Raw genomic sequence first — 18,187 nt, 5'->3', positions numbered from 1 at the left:
TTCACACTTCTATCTGGATTTCCTCGTGAGAAGTCTCCTATGCTGGGCATGCTATGTAAGAACTCGTGCTGATATGTATTTAGTCTCATATCGGTTATTCGCCGAGGAGATCTTGGATACTTACATAGGAGTAAAAAACTCAAAAAATATCTTCCGCCTAGCCTTTTTGGGTGAGATCCTGGGTTGTGACAAATGATATCAGAACAAATTCAGCCCATAGCCTATGTGGACTAGGAGACACTGCAACACGAGGTCATGGAAGTTGATCACAAGCCGATGTGCTTGTGATTAGATTGGAATGAATTTTGTGGAGTGATTGATTGAAACCCTATTTGATTTTGATGAGCTCAAAGCATTTGAGTATATCTTATATTTTACTAATGAATTCAATTGAGTGTTTCAGTGAAAATCTTGTCTAAATGTCTCTAGACTTGGCTCAAGATATTTTGGATAAGGTATGAAGTCAGATTGAACCAAAGTCTGAGACTCGAGTCGACTCCAGGATATTACGAGTCGACTCCAAGCGTATCAGAATCACTGGCACGGGCTCGAGTCGACTCCAGACCAGTACGAGTCGACTCCGACTGAGAACAGACAGACGAACAGAAAGCATCAACTCAAAACCTGTCAGCGAGTCGACTCCTGAAGTGCGCGAGTCGACTCCGATGCTTACCGAGTCGACTCCGGAGTAATATGAGTCGACTCCAAGAAGCTACAGTCAAAAAAGTCAGAGAGCGTTATTTCGACCCTGAGATTCGAGTCGACTCCGGTGGAACGCGAGTCGACTCCGATGGTTGGCAGGTCGACTCCAAAGAAAGTGAGAGTCGACTCTCAGTGGAACACTAGGCAAAAGTCAGAGAACCGTTTTTCGGACTCTGAGATTCGAGTCAACTCCCGCAATACACGAGTCGACTCCGAGGCAGCGCTCCACCAAAAAGACAGAAGGCCAAGTTTCGGAAACTGAGAGCCGAGTCGACTCCAGAGAAGTTCGAGTCGACTCCAAGACTGGACGAGCCAAAAGACAGAAGATCAGGAGTTCGGGCTCTGAGCGCCGAGTCGACTCCTAGGATTATCGAGTCGACTCCAGTGGGCCAAGTTGAAAATTGGCTCCGTGGATTTCATGAGATGAGCCGACTCCGAAAATGCCAAGTCAGCTCCAGAAGTTGGCGAGTCGACTCCGGGTCAAGACGAGTCGACTCCCAATCGAAGAGGCTACTTTAATTCAAATCCGGAACAGTTGCCGAGTCGACTCCAGAAAAGCATGAGTCGACTCCCGCTACAGCCGAGTCGACTCCTGATCGCGCGAGTCGACTCCGACCCTCCAACGGACATATTGTCAGGTTGTGCAGAGTGTGCAGAACGGGCAGAAAAAGGTCTCTAACGGCTAGTTTCCGTGGGGGATGGTTTAAATAGCCACAGAGGACTGTAGCAAGGCAGAGAACTACCATTCCATTCAAAGAGATCAAGCTTTCATTCTCTGCAAGTTGGTTTTCAACGAAAAGAGGGAAGAGCGGCATTAACTCCATCCAACTTCCTCTTCCCAGTATTTAAAGAAGCCTCCTCCTGCATTCAAGTCGATCAGACATTCAAGAGGAGACCCGAAGCTCAAGAAGCCCTACTCAACTCCAACTCAAACGTGTTTGAGGCTTCTAACCTCTCTTCAGTTTATATTGTTATTTATCTGCTTTTGAGAAGCTTTGTTTTCTGTTTGTCCCTTTTATTTACATCTTGTCTTTGCTTGGTTCAATCGGGGGATTGAATCAAGGGTGTAGAGGTTGGTTGGTGAGCCGAGTGTAAAACCAACGTGTGTAAGGGTTCGATTGTGATCCCGAGAAAACAATCGGGGTGGTTCTAGTCGGTGAGCCAGGAAAAACCGACCGAGTTCGTTGTGAGCTCGTAAAACAACAAGTTTGGTTGTGAGCTTGTAAAACAACCGGCTGTAATCCAAGGGGTTATAGTGAATTCCCAAGTGAGACTTGGGGAGTGGACGTAGGAGCAAGGATTAGCTCCGAACCACTATAAAATATTGTGTTTGTGATTGTTTGTCTCTCTCTATTTCTCTCATTTCATTCACAGCACATAACAACTAATTAATCATCTCACAAAAGCATTAATTAGTCATCCACAAAAGTTTCAATTGCAAAATTATTTTAAAACCCAATTCACCCCCCCCCTCTCTTGGGTTGTCTATCTAGGCAACAAGTGGCATCAGAGCCTAAACTCTTCTACCTTAGAGTCAAAGATCAAAATGACAACCCCATTTGGATCTTCCCACATTGAGGGTCAGTCCACCCAAAGACCCCCTTTCTTTAATGGATCCGACTACTCATATTGGAAGGCTAGGATGAGAATATTTATCCAAGCCCAAGATTATGAGATGTGGACCATTATAGTGATGGACCATACATCCCATCCATCTATGTAGAGGGTGTCAATGTACCCAAACTAGAAAAGGATTGGGATGACCATGACTTTAGGAAGGCACAACTCAATGCGAAAGCAATGAATGTGCTCTATTGTTCACTAGATAGGAATGAATTCAATAGAGTCTCTACTTGCAATTCTGCAAAAGAGATTTGGGATAGACTTGAAGTGACCCATGAGGGCACGAATCAAGTCAAAGAATCCAAAATAAATATATTGGTTCATAAGTATGAACTATTTAAAATAGATTCTAATGAATCAATCACATGCATGTTCACTAGGTCTACTGACATTGTCAATGGCCTAAAAAGCCTTGGCAAAAATTATACTAACAGTGATCTTGTCAGAAAAATTCTTCGCTGTCTACCAAGGTCATGGGAAACCAAGGTGACGGCAATCCAAGAAGCTAAGGACTTGAACAAGCTTCCACTTGAAGAGCTCCTTGGATCCCTAATGACTCACGAGCTAACAATGAAGCAGCACAGCGAAGAAGAGTCCTCCCATAAGAAAAAGGTAATAGCTCTTAAATCTACATCATCTAACAAAGATCTGTCTTGCAGTAGCAGCAGTGAAGAAGAAGATCATGAGGGAGATGATGATGAGGCTCTCCTCGTGCGCAAGTTCAGAAAATTCATCAACAACAAGAAGTCCTATCATCAAAGGAGAGGCCCCTCAAATTTCTATCGGAAGGATAAAGGTAAGGAAAGGGAAAATGAGGGGATTGGGTGTTATGAGTGCAAGAAACCGGGGCACATCCGAGCTGAGTGTCCCTTACTAAAGAAGGGGAGCAAATACAAGAAGAAGAAAGCTCTCGTCACCACCCTATCGGACTCCGACTCATCATCATCATCATCGGATGATGAACAAGAAGAAAAGGCCAATTTCTGCTTTATGGCCAATGAAAATGAGGTAACGTCCGAATCGCATCTAGATTTTACATTTGATGAATTGTATGATGCATTTAATGAACTAATGATTGAATATAAGGCCATAAATCTTAAGAATAAAGAGCTAAAGATAGCTAATCAATCATACCTACATAAATATGATAAATTAGTTAAGGATAAGGACTCTATCACCAAAGAAAATTTAGAACTTAAGACAAGCAATCAACTCTTAACTCAAAAGACTAATACCTTGAGTAAAGATAATGAAAAATTAACTAAAAAAATTTCAGAACTTAAAAACAATAAACAAATCTTAAACGAGAATCTCATAAAAGATTTAAACATTCTAAAAACCGAAAAACAAACTCTAACTAAAGAACTCGAAAAGTACAAACCTTTGGTTGAAAAGTTTACATATAGTTCTGAAAAATTGACTATGATACTTAATAGTCAACGAGCAGTATTTAATAGGGCGGGTTTAGGGTATAAACCAAAAAATAAGCAAAAACTTCTTAGTAACTTCTTTGTTAAAGCTGGGGAAAGTAAAACTAAGAAAATAACCTGTTTTTGTTGTGGAACCTTAGGACATAAAGCAAATGTGTGCGATTATAGAAAAGGTAAAACTAAAAGAAAAATTAATAGGGTATGGGTTCCAAAAGGAACCAACATGACTAACCATGAAGGACCCAAGAAAACTTGGGTACCTAAAATTACATGATTTGCTTGTGTAGGAGTGTCTTGCAGCCAAGGTCAACAAAAATTGCTGGTACTTGGATAGTGGCTGCTCAAGACACATGACGGATGACAAGGATCAATTCTTCACCCTTGAAGCTAAGAAGGGAGGTGCTGTGACTTTTGGAGACAACAACCAAGGTCACATCATTGGTATAGGTAAAGTACAAATTACCCCTTCTACTTTTATTGATAATGTTAGGTATGTTGACGGTCTTAAGCATAATTTATTAAGCATTAGTCAATTATGTGATAAAGGTTATGATGTTATGTTTAAACCATCACTATGCATCGTAACAAACTCAAATGACAATAGTTTAGTTTTTAAAGGAATAAGACGTGGGAATGCGTATGTTGTAGATCTTGAGGATCTTGCCAAACACAACCCATGCTTAGTTGTTAATGAAACTAAGGACAATGATGCTAGTTGGCTATGGCACCGTAAGTTAGGTCATGCAAGCATGGACACAATATCTAAATTAGTTAAAAGAGATTCCGTGATAGGCTTGCCAAAACTAAGATTTGAAAAGAATAAAATATGTGAAGCTTGTCAATATGGCAAACAATCTAGGAACTCCTTTAAATCCATAAAATGTGTCTCTACTTCTAGACCTCTAGAATTATTACACATGGACCTATTCGGACCAACTAGAACAACAAGCCTAGGTGGAAATAAATATGGTCTAGTTATTGTAGGTGATTATTCTAGATACACATGGGTCATGTTCTTAGCTCATAAGGATCAAGCATTTTCTGTTTTCAAGAAATTCCATAAAGAAGTAACCAATGCTAGAGATACCTCAGTAATAGCTATTAGAAGTGACCATGGTACCGAATTTGAAAATCATTTATTTGATGAGTTTTGTAGTAAAAAGAGAATAACACACAATTTTTCTGCACCTAGGACACCACAACAAAATGGAGTTGTGGAGAGGAAAAATAGAACTCTAGAAAAAATGGCTAGAACTATGTTATGTGAAGGTAACCTCCCTAAGTACTTTTGGGGAGAAGCCATTAATACTTCTTGTCATATATTAAATAGAGTTTTATTGAGACCCATTATAAAAAAAACACCTTATGAACTTTGGAAAAACAGAAAACCAAAGGTAAATTACTTTCATGTTTTTGGATGTAGGTGTTTTGTTCATAATAATGGGAAAGATAATCTAAGTAAATTTGATTCTAAATCTGATGAGGGCATATTCTTAGGATATTCTACAACTAGCAAAGCCTATAGGGTCTTTAATAAAAGAACCTTAGTTATAGAAGAATCTATACATGTTGTATTTGATGATTCTAGTGACATTTCTTCTAGCATGAGAGTTAATTTTGATGATGATGCTGAAATTCTTGAAGAAAAGATAGATGAGATGACATTACAAGATAACAATCAAAAATTAATTGAAGATGCATCATCAAGCCAAGAGACTATAGTAGATCATGGGCTAACTAAGGCTTGGAGGTATGCTCACGGGCATCCTAAGGAATTAATTCTAGATGATCCATCACAACCTGTTAGGACTAGAGCATCCCTTAGGAACTTAAATAATCATCTAGCCTTTGTTTCACATTTTGAGCCCAAACACATAGAAGAAGCCGAAAATGATGTAAATTGGATAAATGCAATGCAAGAAGAATTAAACCAATTTACTAGAAACAAAGTATGGAATCTAGTTGAAAGACCATCTGAATATCCAATTATAGGTACCAAGTGGATTTATAAAAATAAACTTGATGAAAATGGAATAGTTATAAGGAATAAGGCTAGACTAGTAGCAAAAGGTTATAATCAAGAAGAGGGTATAGATTTTGATGAAACCTTTGCTCCTGTAGCTAGACTTGAAGCTATTAGATTATTATTAGCATATGCATGCTCTAAGGACTTCAAACTATTTCAGATGGATGTAAAAAGTGCATTTTTAAATGGGTATATCAATGAGGAGGTATATGTAGAACAACCTCTTGGTTTTGAAAATCATCAATTCCCTAATCACGTATATAAATTGAACAAAGCACTTTATGGTTTGAAACAAGCACCTAGAGCATGGTATGAAAGGCTTAGCAAATTCCTATTAGAACATGAGTTCTCTAGGGGTAATGTAGATACAACACTATTTCTGAAAAAGCAAAACAAAGATATGTTGTTAGTGCAGATTTATGTTGATGATATCATTTTCGGTGTTACTAACAATCACCTCTGCGAAGAATTTGCTGATTTGATGCAGAGTGAATTTGAGATGAGCAGGATGGGAGAGCTGAACTACTTCCTCGGGCTTCAAATCAAACAGTCCGAAGGAGGCATCTTCATCAATCAAGCCAAATATATCAAGGAGATGCTCAAGAAGTTTGATATGGAGGGAAACAAGTCAATCAGCACCCCCATGAGCTCATCATGTAAATTAGACCAAGATGAATCAGGTAAATCTGTAGATCAGAAACTATATAGAGGTATGATAGGATCTTTATTGTATCTTACTGCAAGTAGGCCTGATATCATGTTTAGTGTTTGCATGTGTGCAAGATATCAGTCTAATCCTAAGGAATCACATCTAATTGCAGTTAAGAGAATCTTTAAATACCTAATAGGAACTAAGAACATAGGTTTATGGTATTCTAAAGAATCTAGTCTGAACTTAATAGGATATACAGATTCAGACTTTGCTGGATGTAAACTTGAGAGAAAAAGCACCAGCGGGTCATGTCAATTCCTAGGAGAAAACCTAATCTCATGGTTTAGCAAGAAACAAAACTCGGTTGCATTATCTACTGCTGAAGCTGAATATATTGCAGCCGGAAGTTGTTGTGCTCAAATCTTATGGATCAAACAACAATTAGAAGATTATGGCATTAAACAAGATAAAATACCCATTAATTGTGATAATACAAATGCCATTAATCTAACTAAAAATCCAATTCAGCATTCAAGAACTAAACATATTGAGATAAGACATCACTTCATAAGAGATCATGTACTGAATGGTGATGTGACACTACAATTTGTTTGCACTAATGATCAATTAGCTGACATTTTTACAAAACCCCTAAGTGAAGAGAGATTTAGTGTGCTTAGGAGGGGATTAGGAGTGATTGATCCATCCTAGTGGTAGTTTCCACTAGTTCATTGATTTTGATGATTAGATTTTAGCTAATATAGAGTCTCTTTTCAATGATCATCAAAACAAGCCATAACTTAGTGATTTTCCCTCATTCGGCACGAACATAGCATGATTTTAAGGTGCGTGCCAGGGTTCGAGACGACTCGAGCATGTTTCAGAGTCGGCTCGTAAGGGGGAGTCGACTCGCGCATTCACGGGAGTCGACTCGAGAACAATGGCAGCAGAGGGGGAGTCGACTCGCACACAGTCGGGAGTCGACTCGAGGTCAACAGGCGCATAAGGAGAGTCGACTCGCGCATATTTTGGAGTCGACTCGAGGTCGAGTCGACTCGCAACTCAGTGGAGTCGACTCGCAGTCGGGATCCGACTTTTTAACCCTAACTTCATCGCTTAGAAAACATTTCTTTCCACCGCCGCCACTGTTCAAAACCCTAGAGTCGACTCGTAGATCGTCTCCGGCCGCCCCTAGGTCCTTTTCCCGTCGATTTTTCATAGTCCATTAGGTTTTCATCCCATTCTAGGTCAACCATGTCTCGCAAATCCGTTGTCTCAAGCCGGAAGAGGCCCCATTCCGCGACCGGTGCCGAGCGGCGTTCCAAGGCTCGGAACGACCCCGTGAGGCCACAACCTCCGGCTCGTTCCCCGCCGAGGGCGGTTCCCGCGAGGCCGTGCGCCGGGAAGGCGGTCTCCACCGGGAGATACGTCGATTTCGACTATCTCTCCCGGGAGGGCTTCACCATAGGTGAGAGATTGCGTGTCCAGGACTTAGAGTATTTCCTTACGTTAGATCTCCCCACATACCCTGGATTAGTTAGAGAGTTTTACGGTACCGTCCATCGGAGAGATGGGGGTATAGAGGGCACGGTAGCCGGTGTCCCTTTGTTCATTCCGGAGGATATCATTGCCCACATCCTCCACCTTCCACAAGTAGGGGTGGCTCCCACACACCCCGAGGATAGGACTGAGGCCCTTACGGCCATTCTAGGATACCCACCTCAGTCCCCCTTAGGTGAGGTGTCCGCTAGCTCACTTCCTGTTGAGGTGCGGATCCTCCTGAGCATCTTGTCTCGGTCCATCTTCCCGAAGACTGGGCGCTTCGATTTTGTTTCTGAGAGGGACCTCGCCCTTATGTTTTATATTCTTCAGGACACCCCAATCAACTTTCCCAAACTCATTTATAGGTATCTATTTGAGCCACTAGATAGACCTAGGCTCACCCTTCCCTACGGTATGTTGTTCACTCTTTTGTTTAGGGAGTACGAGATTCCTATTCCAGAGGGGGAACCCTCTCGCGCATTGCGATGGATAGATCGCATGCGTCCGGGGACCCTACATAGGATGGGGTTTCGGAAGGTCAAGAGGACATGGGTTAGGAAGTCTTCTACCTCCACACGTACCACCAGACACTCTCCTAGTCCTGACCCAGACTCTGATTATCCCACTCAGCCTTCCACTCCAGTACCCTCCACCTCAGCCGGACCCTCCTCCTCAGCTCCACCACCCATGGAGGTCCGGATTGCTCCTGAGCAGCTCCTGGAGTTGCGGCAGGAGATTGTCCGAGACCTGCGGGACGACCTACTTCGGGAGCTCCGAGGTTCAGTGCCTGCTCCCACTCCTGCACCCACATCTTCTGAGTTGGTCCCTTCCTTGACAGCCGTGACTGACATGACGGCCCATGTACGGAAAGAGATCTACAATGTCCGGAGCTTGATCCAGGCCCAGTTCTCCAGTATGAATGAGGTCACGAGCACCACTCGGACGATGCGCGACGACATCCGGAAGGACATGAGCACCACTACTCAGGGGGCCGAGCGCTTGTCGAATGTGCTCATCGACAAGCTGGACGCACTTCAGAAGTCGGTGACCGAGCTCTCCACTACACATAGCAGGGCCACTTCGTCCATTATCTCTCAGCTCGGGCATGTTACAGATGTAGTCACCCTCCTCATGGAGCAGAGCAGATTGAGAGGAGGAGCCACATCCTCGAGAGGAGGAGACACATCCTCGAGAGGAGGAGCTACATCCTCGAGAGGAGGAGTTACATCCTCGAGGAGACCTTAGCTATTTTTGTGTTGACATGTATTGTTTTGCTTTACTTATTGTATTCTCGCATGTATTTACATATAAATCAATACAATGAGTAGCCATATTGTCTGCAATTCTGTGCCATTTGATCTATGATTGATTGTGTGTTCTGATTACCTCCTTTTTGATATGATGACAAAAAGGGGGAGAAATATTTAATAGATATGTAAATGGAATCAACATAAAAGGAATCAAAATGAAAATTAAAATATAATTTGTTCTTAGTGGATTTGGTACCTCGAGGCTCATTATCTCTCTGTTGGGGCTCCTAATGGAGTAATCTCCAGAATCTATTCAAGGGATATTCGGAGATTAGCTGAATCCTACTCAAGAACAAATTGACAGATTTTCCCTCTAAAAACCAAAAATTTCAGTTCAAAAACTTCAATGCATTAAAAGAAAATTCAGAGAATCAAAACTAAGTAGAATGCATATGTTGAGGGGGAGAATCTGAATTTTTAAGAAAGCTAAATCATTAAATATATATAAGCCAAACAATTGATTGCATGATATGAAGGCTTATATAATTCCAAATGAAAGGGGGAGCTTTAATTCCAAAATTTATTGTTTCACACCTTTCAAACTTGGATAAATTAAATAACCAGACATTTGAATTCATTTATAGATCTTATTTCATTGGTTATTGAGCAATTCACTTTACATATACTCAATATTTTGTCATCATCAAAAAGGGGGAGATTGTGGAGTGATTGATTGAAACCCTATTTGATTTTGATGAGCTCAAAGCATTTGAGTATATCTTATATTTTACTAATGAATTCAATTGAGTGTTTCAGTGAAAATCTTGTCTAAATGTCTCTAGACTTGGCTCAAGATATTTTGGATAAGGTATGAAGTCAGATTGAACCAAAGTCTGAGACTCGAGTCGACTCCAGGATATTACGAGTCGACTCCAAGCGTATCAGAATCACTGGCACGGGCTCGAGTCGACTCCAGACCAGTACGAGTCGACTTCGACTGAGAACAGACAGACGAACAGAAAGCATCAACTCAAAACCTGTCAGCGAGTCGACTCCTGAAGTGCGCGAGTCGACTCCGATGCTTACCGAGTCGACTCCGGAGTAATATGAGTCGACTCCAAGAAGCTACAGTCAGAAAAGTCAGAGAGCGTTATTTCGACCCTGAGATTCGAGTCGACTCCGGTGGAATGCGAGTCGACTCCGATGGTTGGCAGGTCGACTCCAAAGAAAGTGAGAGTCGACTCTCAGTGGAACACTAGGCAAAAGTCAGAGAACCGTTTTTCGGACTCTGAGATTCGAGTCGACTCCCGCAATACACGAGTCGACTCCGAGGCAGCGCTCCACCAAAAAGACAGAAGGCCAAGTTTCGGAAACTGAGAGCCGAGTCGACTCCAGAGAAGTTCGAGTCGACTCCAAGACTGGACGAGCCAAAAGACAGAAGATCGGGAGTTCGGGCTCTGAGCGCCGAGTCGACTCCAGTGGGCCAAGTTGAAAATTAGCTCCGTGGATTTCATGAGATGAGCCGACTCCGAAAATGCCAAGTCAGCTTCAGAAGTCGACTCCAGGATTGCCGAGTCGACTCCAGAAAAGCATGAGTCGACTCCCGCTACAGCCGAGTCGACTCCCAATCGAAGAGGCCACTTTAATTCAAATCCGGAACAGTTGCCGAGTCGACTCCAGAAAAGCATGAGTCGACTCCCGCTACAGCCGAGTCGACTCCTGATCGCGCGAGTCGACTCCGACCCCCCAACGGACATATTGTCAGGTTGTGCAGAGTGTGCAGAACGGGCAGAAAAAGGTCTCTAACGGCTAGTTTCCATGGGGGATGGTTTAAATAGCCACAGAGGACTGTAGCAAGGCAGAGAACTACCATTCCATTCAAAGAGATCAAGCTTTCATTCTCTGCAAGTTGGTTTTCAACGAAAAGAGGGAAGAGCGGCATTAACTCCATCCAACTTCCTCTTCCCAGCATTTAAAGAAGCCTCCTCCTGCATTCAAGTCGACCAGACATTCAAGAGGAGACCCGAAGCTCAAGAAGCCCTACTCAACTCCAACTCAAACGTGTTTGAGGGCTTCTAACCTCTCTTCAGTTTATATTGTTATTTATCTGCTTTTGAGAAGCTTTGTTTTCTGTTTGTCCCTTTTATTTACATATTGTCTTTGCTTGGTTCAATCGGGGGATTGAATCAAGGGTGTAGAGGTTGGTTGGTGAGCCGAGTGTAAAACCAATGTGTAAGGGTTCGATTGTGATCCCGGAAAAACAATCGGGGTGGTTCTAGTCGGTGAGCCAGGGAAAACCGACCGAGTTCGTTGTGAGCTCGTAAAACAACAAGTTTGGTTGTGAGCTTGTAAAACAACCGGCTGTAATCCAAGGAGTTATAGTGAATTCCCAAGTGAGACTTGGGGAGTGGACGTAGGAGCAAGGGTTAGCTCCGAACCACTATAAAATATTGTGTTTGTGATTGTTTGTCTCTCTCTATTTCTCTCATTTCATTCACAGCACATAACAACTAATTAATCATCTCACAAAAGCATTAATTAGTCATCCACAAAAGTTTCAATTGCAAAATTATTTTAAAACCCAATTCACCCCCCCCCCCTCTTGGGTTGTCTATCTGGGCAACAAATTTGAACCCTTAGCCTGACAAGGACGATAGGGCTTGAATGAAAGAAGTATGTGCGGACCCGTGCGGGTGTGTGTTTAGTCCCATATTGATTATTTACCGAGGAGATTTTGGGTACTTATATAGGACTAAGGAATTCAAACAATACCTTCTGGCTAGCTTTTTTGGATAGGGTTCTAGGTTGTGATATGCTAATAGGTCTTTTTATAAATTGCCCCAAGAGGCAAGTACCATAAAATTGAAATCCAATATGTAGATGAGTAGAAGTCTATCTTCAAAATCGAGGAGGGACTTATGGATGGATGAAGATGCTTAGATTAACTAACACTCCAAGTATATTTGTGCAGGTAACAATCAAGTAATATAGCCCTTCATCAAGAGCTTATAAAGGTCTACTTTCATGACATTGTAGTGTACAGTGGATTAAGCCTAGCATACTTCCTAGGGATCGTCAGACTTTATTTTTCTCTCTCGTGAATGTCCCTTTTAATGGTTCATTAGAAGCTACAAGATAGAAAAAGGGGAGCCTAAAAAATATTCTGCCTATATGTAAGCTTATATATATATATCTATTTCTTCAGGTTATCCATGAAGCAGATCTATCTAATGTGGCAAAACATGAGCCTGATAACACGACACGGCCAAATTTGTTTGACTTAAAAACTGACATGGCACTATAGACGGTAAAGCCAGGTTTACCACGACCAATCCAAAAGCAGAGATGAGTAGACTAGAAGCAACCAACCTCTAGGACTATGCACTAACCGACATATAGTTCGATGATAGATGCTTCGCCCAGCCTCCATCCCAAATCGATTTGGGCCCTTTCACCTCGGGTAACAACTCCTTGCTTTATGCAAAAATGCGCTCCCTCAATCATGCCAACAGTTGAAGATTACCATAAAGGCCCTAAGCAATTTGGCCATATTTTAAAGTGGTTACAATGCAAGCTTGGACAGTTACAACACAATTTCAATATGTTACAACACAACCAGAAAATTCGGGATCTCGTGGCTGCAAATAGATTTTGAATCTCTCCATTAAGGTATGGCCACTAATGCATTAAGATTCTCAATCATCTTCTCCCACATATTTCTTCTCTAATTTCAATGGTCAGACCAAAATCAAACGAATCCTCCAATGTGTTGCTGCCTTGCGGGCTAATAGATGCTGAGGGATGAATTCCATATCATCGACTCGAAGATCACCAATAGGTTGGGGTGCAAATGGGTCGGGTTGGGTCGAGTCATGAGTGACCTCGACCCAACTCGGTTCCTTTTTGGAACATAATTTTGAACCAGATCCAACCCAGTAGAGATTGGATCGGGTTGGGTCCACAGCTACGATTTTTGACCTAACGGGTGTAAGAAAAATAATAGATGAAAGAAGGAAGAACTTATCAGTTGAGGCGTGATTTCACTGTCCTTAAGAATAGATCGCGCCCCTCGGAGATTGAATCTCGGTGTAGCAGGTAATGGCGGCCTATCCTCGGGAACAAGAAACAGAGAGGCTTTCGGAAACAGAGAGAGGATAGGTTAGATTAGATGACTCTATCGGATCTGATAGGGTTTAAAAAGAAAATGAAGAGGCGTATTTAAAAGACACATCGTTTTATGAAAGAGGTGTTTTTAAAGACGCGACGTTTTATCAAGAGATAACCAAAGAGCTGTTTTAAAGACGCGACGTTTTATTCAAAACAATTCAAAAAATAAAACGGCAAAAAGAAACCTGGCTCAAGCCCACACCCGCGGGGGGGGGGGGGGGGGGTCCCCCTGCGCGTGATAATCGCAACGCGCCCGGTTAAACGTTTCCGGATCGGATTCGCCAATTTTGGCTTGGACCTCCATTGGGCTCATGCGCGCGTGGGCTACTTTCTTTCTTTGCTTCACCAAGTTAGAAAGGCTGAATACTACATAAAGACCTTTTAAGTTTTATCTCTTTCCAATGTGGGACTAAAGGAAGTACACTAAACAAAAAGGCAAAAAGCAAAGAAGGGCAGAATTGGAATTTTAAAATATTCCAACAACGGGCCATTCGGGTCGAGTTGGATCCATGTATAACCCGGACCCAACCCAAAAAATTCGGGTTCGATTCGGGTCTAAGTCAGGATCGGTTCGGGTCAACTCATCCATCGCTTTAGAACTTGTTTGCATCTTCACAGTCTGTGGCCTGTGGGCTCAATTAATTTTACAAATTCGGGTCGAGTCGGGTCGGGTTGGATCATAGCATTGAAAATTCAAAATTATTTAAATTTCAAATGGGTCAGCTCAGGTCTGAATTCAATAAACCCAGATCCGACCTAAAAAATGGAACGGGACCAACTTTAGTACCCGACCCGACCCCATAAGTCTTCCAAAATAAGTCAGATCAGGTCTAAGCGGATTGGGTTAGGTCGGATGGTCAATCTGACCTATTTGCAGCACACTATCTGCAAGAAGTTTTTTAAAAAATTAACCATCCCCTTTAATTACCCATCACCTCCCATGTATCCTTTTTGTATGAAAATCTCTACAACGAGGGAAGCAGGGAATCCGTGACTTCTGATTGGGTCGATGCGCGTGCATGCGAGAGAGAGAGAGAGAGAGAGAATGTAAACGCGGAGTTGAGGAGAAACTAAAGGCGAAGTGAATGTGGCCGGAAAGGGAAATGAAAACGATGTGAGAGAAGAGAGGGCGGTGGGGAATCGGGCCGGGCGAGGACGGTGGGGCCTCCCGCTTGGCCGCGGTCCCATGCCTCTCCTCCTTCCTTCCTTTGCCGGCCTCTTGTCTCCTCCCCAAACTAAACCGGCCAAAACCCATCTATTCTCCTCCACTGCACGTGCATGCTCCCTCCTCTCTCCTCAACACCTACATCCATCAATCATTCACTCCAATCTTCTTCTTTCCCCAACCCCACCCCCATCCCTTATTATATATATATATATATATATATATATATTAAACGTCCATACGATCACCTCGCTGCTCCCACCACTCCACTCCTCTTCTCTCCTCTCCTCTCCTCTCCCCTCCTTTCCTCTCCCATCCATTCAAAAGAAAATAATAAGAAGACACTTTTCTCCTTATTTTGATCTCTATATGTCACTTGTTCGCCCAGCAGCTAGCATAAGGAATTAACCATCATGCACCCTCCACCCAGCCATGGCTTCTTCACCAAAGGTGGTGGTGGTGCCTCCATGTCTTCTTCACAGCAAGAGGAAGAAGAGCACTCCATACTTCTCCTCACTCTTTGGCCCCCCGGCCAGCAGAACAACCCTTCTTCTTGTTCCTCTTCCACTTCCACCTCTTGGTCCCAGTCCAAGTCCAATAAACAACACCCCCTCTCCCACCCATTGAACCGACCAGATGATGATGACTCCAACGTGACCATCGCCCTTTCTATAGGGCCTCCCAGCGCAAGCGTTAGTGCAAGCATGAGTACCAATGCCGCCGCCACCACCACCACCACCACCGTCTCCAACTCCACCCCAAGCCAGTACTGGATCCCTTCTGCCGCCGAGATCCTCGTCGGCACAACCCAGTTCTCCTGCACCGTGTGCAACAAGACCTTCAACCGCTACAACAACATGCAGGTCTAGCTAGTATCCGATGCATGGTTTGCTTCGCTGCATTCGCTTTCACTACTTTGGTGCTACAGTCATTTATCAATCATGCTCATGCTCGGTTAGATATATATTCTTTGGACAGATGCACATGTGGGGGCACGGCTCGCAATACCGGAAGGGGTCGGAGTCTCTGCGAGGGGCAACGAAGACGACGGCTTCACCGTCGATGATGAGGCTTCCGTGCTACTGCTGTGCCGAGGGGTGCAAGAACAACATCGAGCACCCGCGGTCAAGGCCGCTTAAGGACTTCCGGACACTGCAGACACACTACAAGCGCAAGCACGGGGCACGGCCGTTCGGGTGCCGCAGGTGCGGGAAGGCCTTCGCGGTGCGCGGCGACTGGCGTACCCACGAGAAGAACTGCGGCAAGCTGTGGTTCTGCATCTGCGGCTCCGACTTCAAGCACAAGCGCTCCCTCAAAGACCACGTCCGGTCGTTCGGCGGCGGCCACGCTCCCCACATCGTGGAGTCGATGAATGTAGATGAGGAGGAAGAGGAGGAAGAGGGTGAGGATGTTGATGAGGGAGGAAATGGAGAAAACGGTAACATGCGCTGTTAGTTAGTGAACTAAACATCTATTTTCAGAACTTTAAACCCACATTAGATTATAGGATATTAATATATATATATGTGTGTGTGTGTGTGTATATGCATATATGTATGTATATGTATATGTGTGTGTGAGAGAGGAAGGGGCATGGTCTCATTCTGAGAGTTCTTTTTATCTTTTTCTTTCGCTTACAGTTCAATGGTCTGCCATTGTCTCTTGTGAATGAGACAGGAGAGGGAGAGATATTTTTACGAGTTTCTTTTTCTTTAGCTTTTTCTGCCCCGTCATTCTTAATGTAAATGTGATGCCAGAGCAGAAGTTTTAGGAGCAGACAAGCAATGTAAATTAGATTCCAGTCTAAACCATCTTCTTAAGCTGCCAGTAGCTTCAGATCTTGCGGGCTTCAGGACTTGTTTGGTTCGCCGAAAGTGGGGAAGAGAGTGTGGCTAATAGGAAAATGGAGAAAGACTACAGATTTGGTTGGAGTTTTCGGAGAAAAGAGAGGGGTAAGTAGCTTTTCAATGAAAATAAGATTTTCATACTTCGGAATCGTTTGATTCATAAGAAGAATTTTTTCTCACTGGTTTGGTTGATCATGGATAAGTGGCACATTGCAGTTTGCTTATATTTGATTAATCATCTACTTTCTTAAGAAAGTTATACAGAAGAAAAGATCTTAACCCATAATATCCAAAAGCTTGATGGTACTTTTGGAAAAAAATACTTCAATTTCTAACCGGTGAGAGTTGGACTTTTTCATATCCCATATAGATTTTTCTTTCCTATAAAATCTAGAAATCTTATTTCTATAGGAAAGCTATTTTTCCATTTTCTCGTTGATCCCATTTTCTCACTCCTTTTTCTATAAACCAAATGAGATCTTAGTAGGAAAAAAAAAATCTATGTGGGACGTAAACAAGTTCAATTCGCATTGGCTGGGATTGAGGTAATTTTTTTTTTTCAAACATATCCTTAATCTTTTAGATAGAATGCTGGTAAGGTGTTTCTCTTTTATTAAGAGTAGAACAAATATTTGATGTAACCTTTTCATAAAAATAAATGCTCAACAAAACATAAGCTATTTTGAAATTTGTCATCTTTTATGGTCAGCTAAATATGCAAAAATATTATTATATGACAAAATCTATTCAGCCAATCAAACAATCTTTAATGATGAAGCTACTGAAACCCAATTCAAATGGCATCAACCTTTTTTCCCTATGTCAGCACAAACAAAGAAACACTTGGAGAGAGAGAGAGAGAGAGAGAGAGAGAGAGATTCTGATTTATGAATTTGCTAGCTATAGGCGTCTGAAACGAGTCTGTACTCATGTCTGTTAGCTGCGGCCACTGAGTTATTTATCGGGCTATGTACTCTCTCCTCCGCCCCTCTTTGCCAGACACACACTCACTCTCTCTTTCTTTGCCTCTCTCTCGATCGCCCTCCCACGACTGCTACTGTTACTGCAGACGCTTTGCGCAGGGGGTCAGAACGGTACGTGGACCACAGGGTGGTGCTGCTTTTAGAGCTTGGCCTCTTTCCTCACCGAGCCAACGACAACACAATCTTCAAAAAAACAGGCTCCCAAAAGCCTCGGTGCCCGGTGCCATAACATAGCACGGAAAGAGAAACCCGGATTACTACGTGCTTTTGCCCATTTCATGCATCAGATGCAACCGCGATGCCACGATGCGTACCATCTTATAATAATCTTGAAAGCAGACCACGTTATTAATCAACATGATATATATATATATATATATATATATATATATATATATATATATATATATATATATATATATATATATATATACATTTGTTCCCTGAGAGATAACATGACATGTTTATGTTAAAATGTTGTACATATGAAAAGGATGCCACCGACCAACATCCACTACCATGTGGCATGGCATGGTGTATGGCAAATGTCTTTCAGCCTTATCTTCTGGAAAGTCGAGCAGTACCTTCTAGTTCTATTATTGAAAAGGGAGTTGGGAAGCGGCGTTACCTCCATGCCCACGCATCAACTGGGAGATAGCTCTATATGCTACAAAACAAGAACTCCCGCGAGGACACGCCAGAGAGCTAAGCTCGCTGTGCCATGTACTGGGGCTTGCATGGATGTGCATGGATTCTGCGCATGAAGATACCTTCCTTGGGAGCAGGAGCGGGCTGAAAAG

At 42.8% G+C, this 18,187-nt stretch overlaps 1 protein-coding gene across 1 annotated transcript; it reads left to right on the top strand.

Moving 5' to 3' along the window:
* Window positions 1-14,827: 14,827 nt before the first annotated feature.
* LOC103700331 (zinc finger protein WIP6-like) lies at window positions 14,828-16,587 on the top strand. The gene is made up of 2 exons (XM_008782281.5): window positions 14,828-15,420; window positions 15,536-16,587. Exons 1-2 carry the CDS (start codon window positions 14,971-14,973, stop codon window positions 16,010-16,012), a joined length of 927 nt encoding a protein of 308 aa, XP_008780503.3. The 5' UTR covers window positions 14,828-14,970; the 3' UTR covers window positions 16,013-16,587.
* Window positions 16,588-18,187: the final 1,600 nt, after the last annotated feature.

Source organism: Phoenix dactylifera, chromosome 9 (assembly GCF_051530095.1).
Source record: "Phoenix dactylifera cultivar Ajwa chromosome 9, Ajwa_hap1_PhDact_Kaust_v1.1, whole genome shotgun sequence".
Taxonomy (NCBI): Eukaryota; Viridiplantae; Streptophyta; class Magnoliopsida; order Arecales; family Arecaceae; genus Phoenix; species Phoenix dactylifera.
The sequence above is the reverse complement of the archived record's forward strand: the minus strand, read 5'-3'. Positions and strand labels throughout refer to the sequence as shown.

Excerpts from the sequence above, each read along its gene's own strand:
- LOC103700331 (XM_008782281.5), top strand. The coding sequence starts at position 14,971 with ATGCACCCTCCACCCAGCCATGGCTTCTTCACCAAAGGTGGTGGTGGT. Across the intron at positions 15,421-15,535 it reads ACCGCTACAACAACATGCAG|ATGCACATGTGGGGGCACGG; the intron begins GTCTAGCTAGTA and ends TTCTTTGGACAG.